The sequence below is a fragment of the Marmota monax genome, unplaced genomic scaffold, assembly GCF_021218885.2.
Source record: "Marmota monax isolate L192 unplaced genomic scaffold, Marmota_monax_Labrador192_F-V1.1 WCK01_AAM20220418_F8-fsc00122, whole genome shotgun sequence".
NCBI lineage: Eukaryota > Metazoa > Chordata > Mammalia > Rodentia > Sciuridae > Marmota > Marmota monax.
In genome coordinates this window covers 3,156,144-3,175,172 of record NW_026695223.1, presented here as the reverse complement: position 1 = coordinate 3,175,172, position 19,029 = coordinate 3,156,144, and the positions used below count along the sequence as shown (strand labels likewise).

Here is a 19,029-nt window from a genome sequence, read left to right as displayed (position 1 = left end):
TCCTTGGTGATGTGTTCCAGTGCGGCACAGACAATGTGGCTTGTTCCCTCCATAAAATAGGAAAGAAAGAAAGAACAAGAGCCTTCCTTCTTCAGAAAGAGCCGAGCCCTAACATGCATAGTGAAGACTAATTAATTTCCATTCCTCTTCTATAAAACATGGAGTGAAGCCTGTTTGGTATGTGAGGCTGGGCATGCAGTGCCAGCCAGACTGAACTCTAGATTATTTAAAAAAAAAAAGAAATGAAAAAACTAGGTACAATGATCCAGAAAATAGGGTTGAAACAAAAGGAGTGAATACCATACTGGGTATGTGTGTGTGTCTCCTCTTAATTTTTCCCTTCTGTGTGAGGATGGCTTTTGTGTATAAGTATGGATTAGTTGTCCCATTTCTGTTGTCACTGAAGATGGTGACTTGCCCAGCTGGTGAGAAGTGCAAGGATCTAACGGATATATTTAAAAATGTCAGCTGGATTCGACAGTAAGCCAATGGGATTTGTATACTTCATTTATGACACATAACCTTTTCTTGATTCCTCATAAAATTCAGAAAGTTTGGTGCTTCAGCTATCCTTTCTAAAGTTCATTAAGTCATCAAATATTTATTGAGGGTCTGTCCTGTGTCACGTCCTGTTGCTGACCTAACAAAACATTATATCCAAATTTATGTCTGTAACTATCTGATACCTGAGGACTCAACTGTTTACCTTAACTACTTGACGTTTCATCAACCAACAGCTATAATAATGCTGTCAGTCTCACTCGCCTGGCACTTTGGCATTTACGAAGTATCTTCACATCTATTTTCATGGTTGCTCCTTGCACGAGCCTGGCGGTTTCTCACGGAAGGCGTTTAGAGCCTACACTGGGGCTGTGCATGCAGCACTCGGAGACCTGCACTGTTTGTGTTTTACATCAGTCCCTTCGGAGGCCCTTGCTTTGTTACAGCAAACCCCGGAATGTGTAAAAGAGATTGTTGCCCAGTTCTTAGAGGCACGCACTTTCTTACTGGGAAATATACCAAAAAGGATTTTAGCAAGATTTATGAAATGATGGCAGTGGCGGGTGGATGACTGCTGATGCTGTTACTCTTTTGCTTAGGAGCACTTTGTTTAAGGAGATAAAAGGAGGTGCAGCTGGAGTAAAGCAACCCCATAACATCCCAAGCCCACGTTAGGATTTTTATCATCAGCTATGAGCAATCGGTGTCAAATTTCAATTTTCTGGCTATCTTAAAAAGGCTCGGCAGATGGACGCTCAGGAATTATATAGGTGGATTTGTACTTTCATTTCAAGATGAAAGCAATATTTATAATTATGTATTTCATAAATTAGGATATTTCAAAGCCCAAGAGAGGGAACTCCATCCTAATCAATGGACTAGATTTTTTAAAGTTTAGAAGTTAACTTCTGGCTTTCCTAATTTTTCCTCTTTATCTATTATGAATCTATACACCCGTAGATAGATGCTTCACTTTTAAGAGTACAGTTGAATCTTTATGGAAATTCACAGCATGTGAGGAAAAAGCATTAGACTGGTGGTAACTGTTGGGTTTCCAAAAGGCATGTAGCTGATGGCTGCTAAGTACATTATTTATGAATCCAAACATGTTGCTGTGTAGTTAATCTAAATGAGCACACAGGCATGTCAAACAAGCAGGGAGGGATCACGAGGCACAGTGAACAAGAGACTTGCACTGGTGAGCTGAACACAGTATCCACTAGTTATTTGAAAGAAGTTAATGAAAATTTAAACTGCAAGTCTGAATAAATGCTCGGGAAGGTGCACAGCCCTATCTTAGCTCTATTAATTTTTTTTTTAAGTTTGAAATTGTAATTTTGATCTTTCAGACATGAATGTGGAAATTTTCACTCCTTTGTCTTTTGATGCAAAACACAGCATTAGGACCCGGAAAGCCCGTGCACAGGTGCTGGGAGCTCTTTAGTTGCTGAGGACCATAAGCTGTGGCCAGCATGCACCCCAGGGCGCCTCCGTATTTCCCTGCAGAAGGTTGAATAGATCTTGACGGTCCTCTTCTGAGCTAGACACATAAAACACAAGGCCTGGCCATGAGCTTGTCCCTGGGACAAAATGAGACAGTGCCTTAGGAGTTCTTCCTGCTGTCCTTTTGGTTCTCATTGATTCCTCCACTGGAGGGAGGCATCTTTGATGGTTGGGAGGTGCTAGAGGTGACGTTGTTAAATAGAAGCAACCTGCGGCCCCCTCTGCAGAATGTCTGAATTCAGAGCATCCTGGACATGGATTGATGATCCTGTTTCTTGTCTGCATTTCTCCCTTAAAGAAATATGTACAATACGGGGATGAGGCAGCCGTGCCACAGGTTTATTGTGCTTCAGTGAAAGGGATCTGCCAAGCACCCTGTTGTCTTTTCATTTGATGTCCTCACCTCTACACAGAGCACCCCAGGAAGGTTAGAGGCAGGGGTGTCTCCTGTAAGGTAGGAGAAAAGAGAATCCTGCTCCTAGGAAAATGTTTGTCAACCCCAGGGGTCCCCCAGTAGACCAATTCAAGACTGCTGTGCTAACCCAGTTTCCTGGATGAGGAAAATAATTTATGGGGGTGGAGGAGGTTGTGGAGTGGTAGGTCTGGGTTCATGGTTTGCAAAGCAGTGCTCCTGAGCCTAGGCGTGTGGTGCCCAGGGCCTGTCTTGTAACAGGATCTTATTAATTATAGAATGTAGGCTGTCAGTCTTTGCGCCTTTTGTTTCCAAGCAACTCTTTGTAAACTCTCTTTACAGTAAGTTTTGTCACCCTCTGCTGGCAGAAATCATTATTGCAGACCGCTTTCTTTCTACCGTTGATCCTAGATTTCTAGCATTAGAAGGCGCGCATGCATGCTTGTAATCCCAGCCACTCCAGAGGCTGAGACGGAGGGTCACAAGTTGCAGGTTGGCCTCAGCGATTTAGTAAGACTACAGCAACTTAGCAAGACCCTGTCTCAAAATAAAAACAAGAACAGGGAATGTAGCTCTCTAGCAAAGTGTCCCTGAGTTCAACCCCCAGGAACCCAAATAAACAAACAAAAAAAAAGGAGGGGGGGGAAGACATTAGGTGACACCCCTAAGCCACTGGTGTGCTTAAAGTTAACACAAATATGACAAAACTTTTTGCTTCTACTTGTAGTATATTGTCTAAAATCACTCCAGAGACTTGGACGGTCGTTTGACTGCTAGGACTATCTGCAGGTGTGGATAGTCTGCCCTGGAGGACTTTGGTTTTCCTGTGGTGTTCCTGCTGAGGACACTGCTCAGGGTGACTCTTCTGGCAGTTTATTTCCCTATAATCCTGGTGGCTCTTTGAGTATCATGAAAATAGGGTCATCAAAAATGGTGCCCTGGGCCTAAGGGTGCGACTCAGTGGTAGAGCTCTTGCCTAGCTTGCCCGAGGCTAAGTTCCTTCTGCAGCCCTGAAAAAGAAAGCGTCTCTGGGTACCTCAGATGTCTCCTACCTCATCACAGGTCCAGAAACTGAGGCCCGGATCTGAGGTGTGGGCTCATGGGTCTGTTGTAGGTTTTGGATCGGTTGTTATCATATGCCTGGGGGGGGGGTGCCCCTGCCCCCACCGGTGTGAGTGTGGACTCTTCCTGAAGACCCCATCCTCCTTCAGCTTTGTGCTCCCATTAAGTCTGTTGACCATTCCTTTCTAGAGATTCTTTACTCTTTGGCTTCGATTCCACTGAACTTTCCAAATTCTTCTCTTTTCCGGAAGCCACCTTCTGTTTTCTTGCCTGCTTCCTTCTCTCTTCTTAGCCGCACACTAGGAGATGTTCTCCAACACTGTATCTGTAGAGCCTGGATTCATTTTGAAAGGCCCCAGCTCCCCTGCATGCCACCTCCGGACAGGTGGCGTTCAGCCTTCCCTCTCAGCCCACGGGTCCCTAAGCCACTGCCCTCTGTCTCCAGCTGCACCGAGCTGCTTTCCTCTGGGACCTTTCCTTCCATCTCCACTTAGCCCGTTTGAGGCGCGTCGTTTTATCCCCTCCGTCGTCATTCCCGCAGGACTCGCCGCTTGCCCCTGCCGTTTGGGATGCCCTGTCTGAAACTTCTGGCCATCGCTGGTCTGTTTGCTCTCCTTTTGTCTCTTGTGTCCTTCTGGTTTCCATCCCCTTCCTTCTGCATCCTGCTGCTACCTAGCCCTTCCCATTTTCTTGGCAAAGATTTTGGCTCAAGCCTTTGTGGTCTCATGCACGTGGCATCACGGGGCCTCTTGCTGTTCCCTTGGGTCCTGTCTGCTTGGATCTTAGAACATTTAGTGGTCTCCTGATTGCCCAGGAGCTGGCACTTGGGGATGTGTGTGCGCAGGTTGCCTTCTCTCCTTCTCCCCCGCTTCTACATCCCGGCCCCTCTAGAGCAGCTGATGTGACCTCTTTGGGCCTCAGGATTCTCTGGCCCTGACATAATCAGGAACATGTTCTTTGTAGTTTTGCCTGTCCTCAGGGCCTGCCTTAAGTCCCTCTTTCCCTATAAAGAGTGTGTCACCTTGTCTCTCTCTCGCTAGTCCACTGTGACAAGGGGGCAGGTGCTGTGTTGGAATGGCTTTTCTATTACGGTCTAGCTATTTAATCCTTGTACTCTTGTTTAATCCTTTGCTGGCATCTGTCACAAATTCTAGGAATAAACAGAACCTTGTACACAGTCAATGTCATAGAGACGCTTGTTGGGTTGGGTCGGTGGCCTGGGTGGCACAGTCTTGGGTTGGAGTTGTGCTCGTCTTGTCAAGCCCTCGTAACCTCTCTTCACAGTGCTCAGATTTCACAGTAACCACCTTGTTTGTGTGTCTGCCTGTGTGTGTGTGTTTTAGCTGCAGATCCCTAGCGTGAAGGGCTTCGATTTTGCTAAGCAGCATCTGGGTCAGCACAATAAAGATGACATCTTGATTATTCATGAGCCAGCACCACTGCCAGGACCTGTGAAGGACCACACCACGCCCTCTGAAAATGGAGACGTGCCAAGCCCCAAGTCAAAGATCCCTGCCAAGAACGTCCGCCATAGAGGAAGGTTATTATTGGGCTTTCTGGATTGTTCTTTGTTGCAGAGCGTGTTTCTGTTCTCAGGTTGTCCATTGCCAGTCTCAGCAGGGCTGAGGGTGAGTATCGCCCAGTGTCTGAAGCCTCGGATCCTGATGACTTGCCCAGAGGCACACACGGACTTGGGAGTGCTTTCACCTGCTCCGCAGGGTTACCAAAGGAGGCTGTGCAATTATTTCCTCAAGTTATTCAAGGTTAGGAATCACCACCTGTGACACTTTGGCAGTAGTGGCCTCAGATAGGATTAGGGACAGGCCAACTCCAGCGTGTCTGTTCTAGGTGAGCGTGGGAGGCGGTCTGGTGATCATAAGCAAAGGATGGATACAAAGCTCAAAGCGCACAGCCCACCTACATGCTTGGCCAGCGCAGGCTTCTTTGCTCTTGCATCACCGCTTTGTCTACAGGTGACCCTCATCACGTCCTCCAGTGAGTTTTGCTTTTCTCCAGCTTCCCACGCTGTCACCTTTGTTAGCACAATGCACAGGACTCTCCACAGCCTCCCAGCTCCCCATTCCTATTTCCAATACTTCCTATCAATCAATCAATCAATAAATAAAGCATATGGAGCATTACTTAATTTTCCAAACTACCAGTAAGTCCATGGCTGCCCTCTGATCCTGTGAGATTGGCTGGAGTCATGTAACAGGAGACCAAGTTCACACTCAGGTTTTATGGGACTGACTTGAGGTCATAGCACCACCAGGATTTGGCTACTGACGCCTCAGATTACCAGCCGGCCTCTGAGCTTCGGACTGTAACTCTCAGTTAGCTGTGGGGAGTGAAAACGTGTGTGGCCACACCAACATTCAAAACAATGCCATCATTTCCATCTGATCAGAAAACCCACCCCAGGTGTCTGACCTGGTTATAAGAATGTAACGGATGTAAGTGCATGATCTTTGTGAAAGAAAATGAATTATGCAGAGACATGCTACTTGCTTAATTATTTTCCAGGCTAAGAATGAATTGAATTATTAAAAATGATTTAATATACTAGTAAAGCTTGGCAGGATATTTTTTTCTCCCCAGTAGCCTCCTCATAAACTTCTAGTCCTATCATCTCAGTTGTTTTATAGCCATGGATTCAAACTACTGTGAATCAAAAATACTCAGGAAAAAAATACTCAGGAAAAAATACTGCATCTGTATTGGACTTGTACAGGCTTTCCTTTCATATCATCATTTCCCCCCAAAAAATCTAGTATGACAACTATTTATGTAGCATTTACATTGTAAGAGGGATTATGGGTAACTTAGGATGTGCATAGGTTTGATATAGATTTGTGTCATTTGATGTCAAGGACTTGAGTACCATGGATTTTGGTGTCCGTGGGGATTCTATAAGCAACGCCCCATGATACTGAGGGGTGAATGTATACCTTAGCATCCCTCAGGGCACCAGAATGTCTTGACACTTCATGTTGTGGTAGAAGCCAGGGAGCCCGCAGAGGCAGTGTGCTAACTGGTTAAGGATTTTCCCAGCCTGGGGCAGCCTGGGTGCTGTGATACCCTTGATGTTTGTATTTAGAACCAATCTCAGTAGCGCTTGTCATCCTGCTGTTGTGAGTTTAGGAGTCTTACATAATCTAGAGTCAACTGAGGCAGCTGCAGAACTATCCTGGCCTCCTAGGGATTCTCAGTGGACCTCCCAGTGGACCCTAAACCAGGCCCAAACCCCAGATGCTCTTTGATCCAACTTGTGTTAGACCCAGATTGCCTGTCTAGAACTGACCCGGGGCCAGGAGCTAGTCGTAGGCCTCGGTAGCTGTGGGACTGTCCTCCACTGTGGCACTTATTTCCAGCCTTTGTTGAATTGCAACCTCCAAGCCAGTTAGTAAGCTTTTCCCTCGTCTTCAGCACATGGTGACTGAATAGTGTTGTCCCGGTCCTTGGACGGTTTCCTCTCTCCCGCTTTTGCCTGGAAGCCTGATTTCCATGACTGAATTAATGTGACCTTTTTCTTTTGTTCCTTCTTGCTTCTGATGTTTGCAATTTGTTTTGTGCCTGCAGAGTCTCCCCCTCGGATGCCGACTCCACCGTCAGCGAGGAGTCCAGTGAGAGGGACGTGGGGGACAAGACGCCAGCAGCGGTCCACGAGAGCAAGGCCCACAGAGCCCCACAGAGCGGTCTGTGACTCTCCTCCTCCTCCATGTTACAGGGAGTCGTGAGGTTCCCGCAGGCCAGGGTGTGACCCTACTTCAAAGGATGAACCTTTAAAAAAGACCCGTGAAATGGGGTGCAGTTCTCAGCATTAATTGTCACCTCTGAACATTACAGGGGTGTCTGCTTTGAGGCAAGGGAGGCAATTTTCCTGCCTGAAGGACAAGAAGGAGGAACTACACAGAAATCATAGTCAAAAAAGTGTCCCCAGAATTCAGTGACTTTCTTAGGATTCAAGGATTTCACAGCTGTCCCTGTCTGTTCCGTTTGTCCGGTGCCTCGACCTTTTGTATGATCAGACTCCGTTTTAGTGTCCCTGCACTGGGAGTCAGATAGAGCTTTGGAGACCAGGGATGGAGTGAATTTCCCTCCCATTCCAAGGGGCAGTGCCATGAGACTCATGCCTGTCTGAACCTGTGCCCAGAGGCCTTCCCAGCCTTGAGAGCAGTTTTTGGAATGATGGCAAGTCAGCTTGACTTTAGTTTAATTGATTCTGTTAAATACATGTGCCCATTCAGCTTCTGTCTTGCCTGGAGATTTATTTATATTTTATCGTTGTATTTCAATGATGCAGACATGATTGGGAAGCCTCAGGCTACTATTTTCAATAGTAATTTTTATATTTTTAAAAATCACATGTTTTTCTGTATGAAAATGCAGCACAGAGTGATCTGCATTGGTAGATGAACAGATTCTGGATGGAAGGCCAAGGGCCTCTGCTATCTCTGATATGTCTATGACTTTGCAGGTCCCTTAGGCCCTGAGGCTCCTGTGGGACTAAAGCAGCCAATCCTTGAGATGCCTGTCAGCTGGTTTTCGTATAATGTTAAAGAAATACCCCCTCAGAATAAGGGAAGAGATTTTTTTTCCTTTGGATTCCATTTTACAGACTCTTAAAAATTATTTAGCACCATGGTAACATGTGCTGTATTTCAGAAAGGATTAAAATCTAGTTTTGATTCTGTGAAAGAAACATTTGGGGGGAGAAATCAAAGCGCTCTAGATTTCCTCAATTTCTGTTGATTGCTTACCTCAGGAAATCTTGCTATTAGTTCCTGCACTTAACTCCTTCCAAGAGTGTCACAACCAGTGAATTCTATAAGAATCAGACACCACTCTCAGCATGCATTACGAATCCAAGTGGAGAGCACTTCAGCTGGGGGACAGGGAGCTGGCTGGATGGAGGGGGTGGATCAGATGTCCCTGTGAGCAGCAGATGCTCAGATGCTGCTGCCATAGTTGGAAGGGACACCAGTCTGTGCATTATTTTCATGCTTTAGAAAGATGGTTTTCTCACTACCAATAGAAATTCACTTTAAAAACTTTGTTTCTCCTTGAAAGGCATCATAAGATAGCTTTCTACAGAGGTATTTTCTTGCTTGCATAGAATTTTGTTAACTAAGTTGGACACAGTGGTGCACACCTGTTATCCCAGTGACTTGGGAGGCTGAGGCAGGAGGATCACAAGTTCAAAGCCAACTTCAGCGACTTAGTGAAGCACTTAGCAACTCAGTGACACCCTGTCTCTAAAAAAAAATATTTTAAAAATGGCTGGGATTGTGACCCACTGGTTAAGTGTCCCTAGATTCATAGATTCAATCCCTAGTATTGGAAAAAAAAAAGAAAGAAAGAAAGAATGAAAGAAAGAAATTTGTTAAATATAAAAAAGAGTCTGGGCTGATATCATAGCTTTTTAATTATCTTATATGTCACATAAAAATCTTCTTTTTGTAAGTCAAATGAAATTAAAAAGTAATGAAGGTGGGAGGTTGTTTGAGAACTGCTGTCCTGGGACCAGTGTTGCCTCTGACCCCTGTTAGTGCAATATCCACTGGCTCTCTTTAGGCTTCTTGGCAAGGCTTTTGATGGCTGTCCCAAGTTATCTGGCATTTTGAGGCCCAACTTGCAGTGAAGCTCAGAGAAGACCTCTTTGGTTTTGGTAAATTTGAGTTGTGCTTTATTTCCTGTGCAGCTGTTTGGAAGGGGACTGCCGTGCAGGGACCCTTCAGAGATGACGTACAGGCAGATCTGCAGTTAAGATCAGCTGTATCATTAGCACGGAGGCCACCTTTATTGAGGGTGTGAAGGTGCAGGAGGTATTGTGCACTCTGTATGGGAGACAGCAGCTATTCTCAGGGTGTGGTCAGGGCTGCAGTCCTGTGTCCCTGCCTGACTAGTTTCTCTCTCTGCCCCTTTATTGTCAGGATTATATTAAGTAGATAAGGACTATGAAATGCTGAGTGTTTTTTTTTTTTAATGCTGTTCTTATTAGGTTGCATCTGTGTAAGTGTGTGACTTTTAAGTAGCCATAGCTTTATTATTTAAATTCCGCAAACTCCAAGTTTTGGAATCTTATGTGGGAACAAAGCCAATATTTACTCTTGAACATGCTAATGAGTTCACCAAGCAAATCAATAGTCTTTACCAGATCAACTACATAAAACATGGAGATTTTTTGAGTAGTATCAGAGTGCCCATTTATGAAATGATGGAGATCATATAGTTCTCTTGTCACTAAGCAGATCCCCAGAGGCCTCTTCAAGAAAACATCCTGTCAACTCACTTGGTCATGCATGCAACAGGGCTTGCTGGGTGCTGGGGTATAGTGGAGAAGGTGAGATAAGTGTGATCACACTTGGTGGTGTGTGCCTGAGGGTCACCAGCAGTAGTAAGGGTGCAGTGTACATGTGTTTATCTGTAGATAGTGGAATAGTATTCCCAAACAAATCGCTGGTGCTTCAGCATTTCGGTAATGCCTTTTCCTCTCTCATTCTGCTTGGATGACCTTATCCTATGTGATCCAGGATTGTGCTCTTTCTCTTTTTGTCTTAAAAATGCAGAAATTTATTTTTTCTTTCCTTTAAAAATTATAAATGTATATAACTTTAATTATAATATGATGTTTAATATTTGCATACACTGTAGGATGGTAAGATTTATTTCACATTTACCTTTTTACTTTGTGGTGAGAATACTTAAAATCTAATCTTGTAACAATTTTCAGATATACAGCATATTGTTATTAATTTTAGTCACCATAATATACTATCTGTCTAGTTGAATTTCTATCATTTAAAAAAAAAAAAAACAACTACTAATGTTGGAAGAAAAGGATGTTTTAATCCAGAGTCCTTACTGTGTGGGTCCCCTCAGGCTGAAAGCCACATAGCATTATTCTCGTATGTGTTCACTGTACTCCCCATGGGTCATATTATCCAGGGAGTTTGTTTTTTTAATTTGTGTAATGCATAGCAAACAACTTTTTTTATACATAATTTAAAAAACACTTTTCGGCCATTTGAAGGGCTGGGTCCCAGCTGTGGAAGCTGGAGGGTTCTCTCTACTTCCCACTCTGTTCTCCTGCACAGTCCTTCAGCTCGGCCTGTGCATCCTGTGCTCCTCTGGTTGCAGGTGGTGAGTGACAAAGCAAGGATCTCCAAGTGCAGTGGGGAGGGGAGGGCTGGGACCCTGTGCAGGAGCCCAGTCACAGGCTGCAGCATGCATGGAACCTGGGCAGGGAGCACAGAACAAAGGGGAGAGGCCTTTTCTTTCTGTCACCTTTGCTTGAGGCTCAAAGGCAGCTCCGAGCTCTCTACCACCCTAGGGGAGAGAGATCTCACCTTTGGGTATCAATAGCTTAAGGGGCTACCCTTTGTTGCTTTAGAAGTTTGGGTCAGCAAGGTTAGAATGTCTGGCAAAGTAATCCTCTCCTTTCAGGCAGTATGCCTGCAACTGAAGTGGCTGCTACTGGATGAAAGGAGGTACAAACTGTCGGGCTGCCTGAAGGTGTGCAGTAAGGAAAGAATGCCCGAGAACAGCTGGGGTCCAGAGAGCTGGGCCTCCTCACCAAGAGACACTGCTCACTCGGAGGTGTAGGAAGGATTTCTAATTGCTTGGCATAACCCGTGAATACAATTCAAATTGAGAGAAAGTACAAAAGTCTCTCTACCACCCGATGTACATTCCTTATGTAATCATCTTCTATTTCTCACTGCTTTGCTCTTGATCTTTTTTTACACTTGGAGAAACCTCTAGATTTTTCACTTTTGCTTGAGGTTTCAAACCTTAGGCTTAAAAAAACACAAAAAACACAGTCTCCCATGCTCTCATGCCTTCTACTGGCCATTTATTTTTAAAGCAGTGTCTGAATTTCAAGAGGTGAGCCTGGCCTGTTAGAGGGAGGGCATCAGTTGATCTTCGTGTCATTAGCCAGCTCTTCCCATCTACTCAGCTCCTCTTTCTCTTTCTTTCTCTCCCTTTTCTTTTTGAAACTTGAAAATTTATTGGGATTATTCTTACTACAGAAAATACTCATTAGAGAAAATTCTCATTACAGAAAATATAAGAAAGGCACCCATTTTTACCAAGATCCAGTCTCTTTAAATGTTTTTTTCTTTTTTTAAACACTTAAATTTCTTCAATTTCACAGATTCTTTTTGTAAAAGTTATTGTAGTAAAATATCATATTATAAAATTTACCCTTTTAGCGTTTTTTTTTTTTTGTGGTACCAGGGATTGAACTCGGGTGCACTCAACCACTGAGCCACACCCCCAGCCCTTTCTAAAATATTTTATTTAGAGACAGGGTCTCATTGAGTTGCTTAAGGGCCTTGCTAAATTGCTGAGGCTGGCTTTGACCTCACCTCCCTGCCTCAGTCTCCCAAGCTGCTGGGATTACAGACATATACCGCCATGCCTGGCACCCTATTAGCCATTTTTAAGTGCTTTTTAATCTCTCTTCTTTTGATTTCCTATGTGCAGCAGGTTTTTCTTCTCAAGCATCTTCAACTTTTCTTATCAAGATGGGAAAGACAGACAATTTTTAATAGTACATGCCTGAGCGTTCACAGTCCCACAGTCTTTTATTTTCTCAATTGCGTAGTCAGCCCTCTGTATCCGTGGGTTCCACATTCAACCAACCATAGATGGAAAATATTTTTTAAAAAATTACATCTGTATTAAGCATGTAGAGACTCTTATTATTAGTAGTAATAATGATAGAGTAGAGCAAGTATTTACACAGCACTTACATTGTATTATGTATTTTAGGTAATGTAGAGATCATTTAAAGTATACGGGAGGATATACATAGATTCAATGCAAACACTCTGCCATTTTATGGAAGGGACTTGAGTGTTTGCAGATTCTGATACCTACAGAGGTCCTGGGACTGATACCCTGTTGGTACTCACTTAATATCGCTCTAGGAAGCTTCTTCCTAGGTCAGCTCAGAACTGCTATAAATGCTTTTTTCCTAGAAGGTCTGTAAACTGCTTTTTGACCTGCTGAGCAACTTGAGAATCCTTCTATCCTCCCCCACCCTTTTTTTTTAACTGAAGATTTGAACCACATTTAGACAAAACAGAGTAATTTTTTTACACTTTATAATAATGATTTTATCACATCTTTCCTAAGAGTCTGTAATTTTTAGTGAAACTGAAAGAGACAATGTTTAACTCATATCATTTAAGTTCAAATAGAGAAATTTTAAGTATGCCACCATCAGCATGGGGACATAGTTTTAGTCAGAGGACCTGTCTGAGGATTGTTTCAGGCAGGGTCCATAATTTTGAGTGTGCTATTTCTTAAGGTGACTTTGTTTTTCTTTCTTTCTGTGCTAGGTCCCCCCTTGCCCAGTTCAGGGAATGAGCAGCATTCCTCTGCCTCCATCTTTGAGCATGTGGACAGGATTTCGCGCTCCTCAGAGGCCAGCCGGCGGGTTCCCAACAAGATCCAGCTGATTGCCATGCAGCCCATTCCAGCACCCCCAGTCCAGCACCCCATCCTGGCTGACCGAGTGGCAGAAACCAACAAAATCAACAAAGAGGTATTATGAACACCCCCTCCCTATTTTCTTTCTTTTTTTTGGGGGGGGGTACTAGAGATTGAACCTTGGGGTACTCTATCTCTGAGCTACATCCTCAACCCCTTTTTATTTATGTATTTTGAGACAAGGCCTTACTAAATTGCTGAAGAGGGGCTGGTCTTGGTCTTGAACTTGAGATCCTCCTGCCCCATCTTCTCGAGCAGCTGAGATTACAAGCATGTACCACCTTGCCCAGCCACTCTAGCACTTTTAAAATTTTGTTTTGAAACAAGGTCTAACTAAGCTGCCCAGACTGGCCTCTCTAACTTAGAATCCTTCTGCCTCACCCTTCTGAGTAGCTGGGATTACAGGTATGCACCATCCGGCTAATACCCCCCCCCCCCCCTTTTAAGCATATTAATAAAAAAATACATTCTGATTTTTGTCAATGCTTTAAAAAGAGTGAAAGATACAGTGTCAAAAGGTCACAAAGGCTTGAGCTGCTGACAACTGTGCTTAATTTAAAACATGCTTAGTTTTTAAAGATCAGATGATGGTCAGGGACACTCTTAGACACATTGGCAGATGTGCAGAAGGGAGTAACCCAGGAACCCTGAGACTGCTGTCCCCAGAAAATCCTGCTTTGGCTCTGGGTCAGGTCCCACATGGCCACTGATGATGTTGCTATTTTTGAGGATGTTACTCTTTGTGAGGAGGGGATCATACCTCAGGGAATGTGTTTCCCTAAGCTGGGTAATTATCCATAAATGGATATTCTACAGTATAATGCACATACCTTCCTTGAATGTCAGTTTTACTTTAAGAATCTCTAAAGTAGTGATAATATTGAGTATGGAAAATATTTATTATGTTCTCAGGGCATATCCTAACTTTTGATCAGACAAGTGTGGGCTCAAGAGTTGTCACAAGCTGATTTCCAAGGTTTGGGCATTTCCCCTGCTTTGGGTAGAGGACGCCACTGCCCTTCCTTCCTGCAGGTGGATCTCATTTATTTTCCCCCAGCCTCCTTCAGAGTGTTGGGTCTCACCATCACTCTGTCACCTCCCTTAGCGCCTGCCTGGAGCCCATAGACAGCAAGTCCAGGGTTGGGGAGAGCATGGCATGCCTAAAAGGCCAGGTGGATAGCATGTCCAGAGACCTCTGAGAACACCCATCTGCCGCCCCCCTGCCACCCCTGCTCAGATTCAGACGGCGCTGCGGCACAAGTCCGAGATCGAGCACCATCGCAATAAGATCCGGCTGCGCGCCAAGCGCCGCGGCCACTACGAGTTCCCGGTGGTGGACGACCTGTCCTCGGGCGACACCAAGGAACGGCACCGCGTGTACCGCAGGGCACAGATGCAGATCGACAAGATCCTGGACCCCACGGCCAGCGTGCCTTCGGTGTTCATAGAGCCCAGGAAGAGGTGGGCCTGGGCCCTGCCTGGGAGGTGGGGGAGGGCGTGGGGACTTGCTCTAAGAGCATGGATAGATGGGGATGTCCCTCTGTGTTGTAGGGCCCAGGACAAAAGGCCCTGTCCATTTTTTCATGAAAGTTCCTGAGAATGAGTTGAGGAGGGTTGTGCCAGGAGGGCTATTTCTGCTTCTAGGAAGGCCGAGGTCAGCCTGGGGCGCTTCATGCCGAAGGCTGCGGTGGGTTTTCTCCTCTGCATCTCCGGTTGCCTCTGCACGGATCCTCTGGGTTTAAGAACACACACAAAACTGAGCTCCAGCAGCCTCTTCCATGGCCTCCCTGGCCCTTCCTCCCCTCCCCTCCCCTCCCCTCCCCTCCGGTACTGCTGTCGAGCTGTCCAGGTGGATCTCACTTATTTTCCCACAGCCTCCTGCAGAGCGTTGGGTCTCACCTTCCCCTGGTCTTCCCAACTCTGCCCCTTGGCTCACATATGTTCTTGAAGTACGGCTCTCATTTGTGTCTTCCTGTGCCCAATGTGAGTCGGGTTTTGTAGCCTGCCTTGTGGAATCTGTCTGGAGCGCTTGGCTTGCCTCTCCGTGCAGCTCCTCCCGTTGTCCCGTAGATGGCCCCTCATGCTCCCTCAGATCTTCACCTGCCTCCCGTTTCTGGCCTTGGTTGATTGGATGCTGTTTCTGTGCCTCCCATTTGCTTCCCGTGGCCCTGCCCAGCCTCAGATCCCACTCTTCAAGATCTGCTTCAGGCCCCGGTAGCTGATGGTGGTATTAAGCTCCCCCCGACCTCTCCCTTTTCTGAACCATCTGTGTCACTAGATAGTGTCCTGATTACATGATTGTTGGTAGGTCAGCTCTGCAGGGCCCAGACTGGGGCTGCCATGTTGTCTGTCTCCTCGAGCCTCTTACCGTGGTTAGCACATAGTAGGCCCTCAGAAGATACTTAGTGTATGGAGGGGGTAACTTAGCGGCAGGAGGCTTATTTCCTATGAAGATAATTTCTGTTTATTCTGGCAGCTCACGAATAAAACGCTCTCCTAAGCCACGCCGGAAACACCAGGTCAATGGATGCCCTGCTGATGCGGAGAAGGACAGGCTCATCACCACAGACAGCGATGGCACCTACAAACGGCCTCCCGGCGTGCACAACTCAGCCTACATTGGATGCCCAGTGCGTAATGCCGAACTCTCTGGAAATGGGGTGGGGCTCAAGGAAAAGACCCTGATAGGAAAGGATGATGAACAGTGCTGGCTGCTGCCCCATGGGACATCGATGTTGGGGCCAGCAGGGCCCTGAAGTACATGGTTGGGGCTAGGCCACTCCTGTCATGTCAACCTGGGGCTGCTGGGTAATATCCCTGAAAAACTAGCCCTGTCCTCAGGCTTCAGAATGGGAGCTGGTTGAGGTTAATTGGGAGGGGGTGGGGAAGGTGTCCAGGTTTGTCTCCCCCTCCACTCCCTGTGAGTTTTTTTTTTTGGTTTCTTGGTGACAGGGTTGTGCTCCCCTTCTGCTCCCAGAGTGCTAAGAAGATGGTGCATTTGTTGAGCCTTTGCTGATTTCAGTATCCCATATTCAAAATGTTGGGGACATTTTCAGATTTTGGAATTTTTTAGGTTTTGGAATATTTGCATGGACTTTGCTGGTTCAATTTCTCTAATCTGAGAATCCAAAGTCTGCAATGCCCCCAAATCCCAAACTGAGCATCAGGGCAGAACTCAGTAAGTTACAGATTCTAGTACATTTCATATTTATGAATTATGGATGTTCAACCTTTATATATATTTCTTGTTTTTGTTTTTGCAGTGCTGGGGATTAGGGTCAAAGCCAGGGCCCCACATGTGCTAGGCAAGCGTTCTGCCCCTGAGCTACATCCCAGGACTTTTTTTTTTTTTTTTTTAATTTTGAGACAGGGTTTCACTGACTTGCTGAGGCTGGCTTCAAACTTGTAATCCTCCTGCCTCAGCCTCCTGAGTAACTGAGGATTACTGGTATGTGCCACCTCACACCAGTAATGTATGCATTTCTTATTTTTATGGGAGAATGAACTTAGAAATTAAGAAACGAAGAAGTAAACACTTTTTTTTCCCCAGTGCTTTATTCACTCAAATTACTGAAAGAGGCACAGAGTTGCTCGAAGTGTTGGAGGCAGACATTGCTAGCATTAAGACACATGTACACAGGCTCCATTGAGTAGGACAGCCGTCCTCCCTGAGGGCTATGAGAAGTACAGACACAAGAGGGGGACAGCCAGACACAGCTGACTCTGGCAGTGCCGGGAAACACAATGGCCTCAGCCTGGTGCCAGGGAGCAGCCCTGCCGTGTTGCCCCAGGCCCTGTCCTCCTTCTGCAGGCGAAAGGACAGAGCCATCCTTGTTTAGAGAATGGTTAGCAAAAGGCTTGTCCTTGGGGAAGGCATTTGTGATTGTACATGACCAGTCTAGATACTTATGTAACCAGCCATTTCTTGAAGTTTCTATTTTTTTCTCCTAAATTGTACAAATAATGCTGACCCTCAATAGAATACCACAGATGTATGAGAACTGTACTGTCATGGAGCCCAAGTGTAATTGAACCCTGATCCCCTGAAAGAAATGGGTTTTCTTTGGAAACTTACTGTGTTTCTGGTGTCCTTTAAGTCGACTGACTGTGGCCTTCATAATCTCCTCATGAGGATCCTGCGATTTTAGAGTTGGAAGGTCTGTAAATTGGACCACTCTCCTCCTCAGTGGGATTGAGTCCCCTGGTCTCTGGGTCTTTCTGAGCCATCGCCGGGCCTTCTTGCAGCAGATGATGCTCTTGTGTTGCAGAGGGGTTTTGGAAAGTGTCTGGACGCCAGTGGTGTTCGACTTCACTGTCCCCTGGGGATCCAAGATTGCCAGCCACCTGGAACTTTTGTCGGTCTGAAGCAGGGACTTCCTGAGGTGTGGAACTGACCACAGAAGAAGCAGGGGCATTCCTCCTTCCCCTCCACTTCCCTGGGCAGCCTGGGGTGCTTGGCCCCCACAGGAGGGCCTTGCTCCCCTGCCCTTCTGAGTTCCTCTTCTCTTGATCTCTTCATTCACCTTCATTGACCCCAAATGAAGCTTCCATCATGATGGTCTGGACCCTCCTTTTAATTAAATAAGTAAAATTTTTTGAAACAGCTTCTCTTTTTATGTTGCCCAGGCTGGCTTCAGACTCCTGGGCTCATGCAGTTCTCTTGCTCCGGCTCCCAAGGAACTGGGATGTCACACGTTCTGGCCATCACATCTGGCTTGGACCCTCCCTTTCTTCTTCAATTTTTTTCCTTCACAGAAAGCGCAGAAGTTCCTCCTGGAGCTGGCGGAGAGAACACCAGCCTGGAAACCACAGCTCGCCTGTATCCCTGAGGCTCCTCTTTCAAAATTCCCCAAAGGAAACTCTTCTTCCTCAGATGAGCTTACTTTTCACTTTCTCTCCCTAAAAATCCTGAAATGCATCCTTAGGGAGACATTTCCTCTCTCAGAACTCACCTTTTCTTAGGTAGCTTTTCATCCTCAAAACCATACAGGTCCTCCATGGCTTCGGGTGATCTTGACTTTTCCACTTTCCCTTCAAAATATCTTCCCTTGAGGTCTCTCTTCTCCTAAAACTGGAGAAATAAATACCCCTCACTCCCTGTAACTAGGGCTGCCAGTGTAGTCCAGGCCTGGTGGACTGTGGCCCTCAGGCCAAATCCAGCCAGATGCGTACTTTAGGAGGTGCAGTAAAGTTTTATTGGAAGACAGCCACACCTGTTTGTCTGTGTGCTATCTGTGGCTCCTTTTCAGAGTTGAAGAGTTGTGATAGACTCTGTGACCTGCAAACCCTAACACACTTATTATCTGGCTTTACTGAAAATGTTTGCCACGGCCGGATGTGGTGCCACTTACCTCTAGTCCCAGCTACTCAGAAGGCTGAGGCAGGAGGATCACTTGAGCCCAGGGGTTTGAGGCCAGCCTGGGTAACATAAAAATGTTACCCCATCTCATAAAAAGAAGAAAAAAATACTTCTTGGCCCCTGATGTTATTTATCATCCAAACTAGACGCTTTGGGTAAAAGGGAATGCTGTTAATTATTAAACTGGGGCAAGAGGGGTAAACCAAGGTTGTCTTGAATAAAACAGGGTGTCTGATCACACTTAGAATAGCCTACCAAAGATTGCAAAATAGGAACCCAAATCCATCATCTTTGAAGTCTAAAGGTGAACAGGTTGGCGTGTAGTTCTGAAGAAGGATAGAGAAACGTGTATCTGCTCAAAGGGAACAACATTGCACCTTAATACAATTATCAAAAAAGGATTCAGGAAAATGGATTTTGGATTCTGACTTAGGGATTCTGGGTGAGCCTCCACTTGTGTAGGCCCCAGCTTTTCATCTCCTAGGGAATGTCTCCATATGAATCACTGTGCTAGGGGCTGGGGTATAGAAAAACGAATGCACCCTCTTGGCTTTCCAGTTCTGAAAACGTGAGGAAACAGCTAGGTGACCAAGGAAGAGAAGCTCCAGCGTCATGGCTCCGTGACTCTTGGCCTTCTCAGGAGGATTCACAGGGCTTTCTAAAAGTCCAACAAGAACAATTTTAGAAGAGG

General features: G+C 45.7%; 1 protein-coding gene across 1 annotated transcript in view; it reads left to right on the top strand.

Annotated features, from left to right (window-relative positions):
* Kiaa1549 (KIAA1549 ortholog) overlaps positions 1–19,029 on the top strand; it is a 144,235-nt gene that overhangs the window by 88,975 nt on the left and 36,231 nt on the right. The window contains exons 11-15 of the mRNA XM_058575719.1: positions 4,822–5,018; positions 7,058–7,173; positions 12,829–13,034; positions 14,217–14,440; positions 15,456–15,609. Of these exons, the coding sequence (XP_058431702.1) occupies positions 4,822–5,018; positions 7,058–7,173; positions 12,829–13,034; positions 14,217–14,440; positions 15,456–15,609 (897 nt within the window). The remainder of the gene's footprint in view (positions 1–4,821; positions 5,019–7,057; positions 7,174–12,828; positions 13,035–14,216; positions 14,441–15,455; positions 15,610–19,029) is intronic.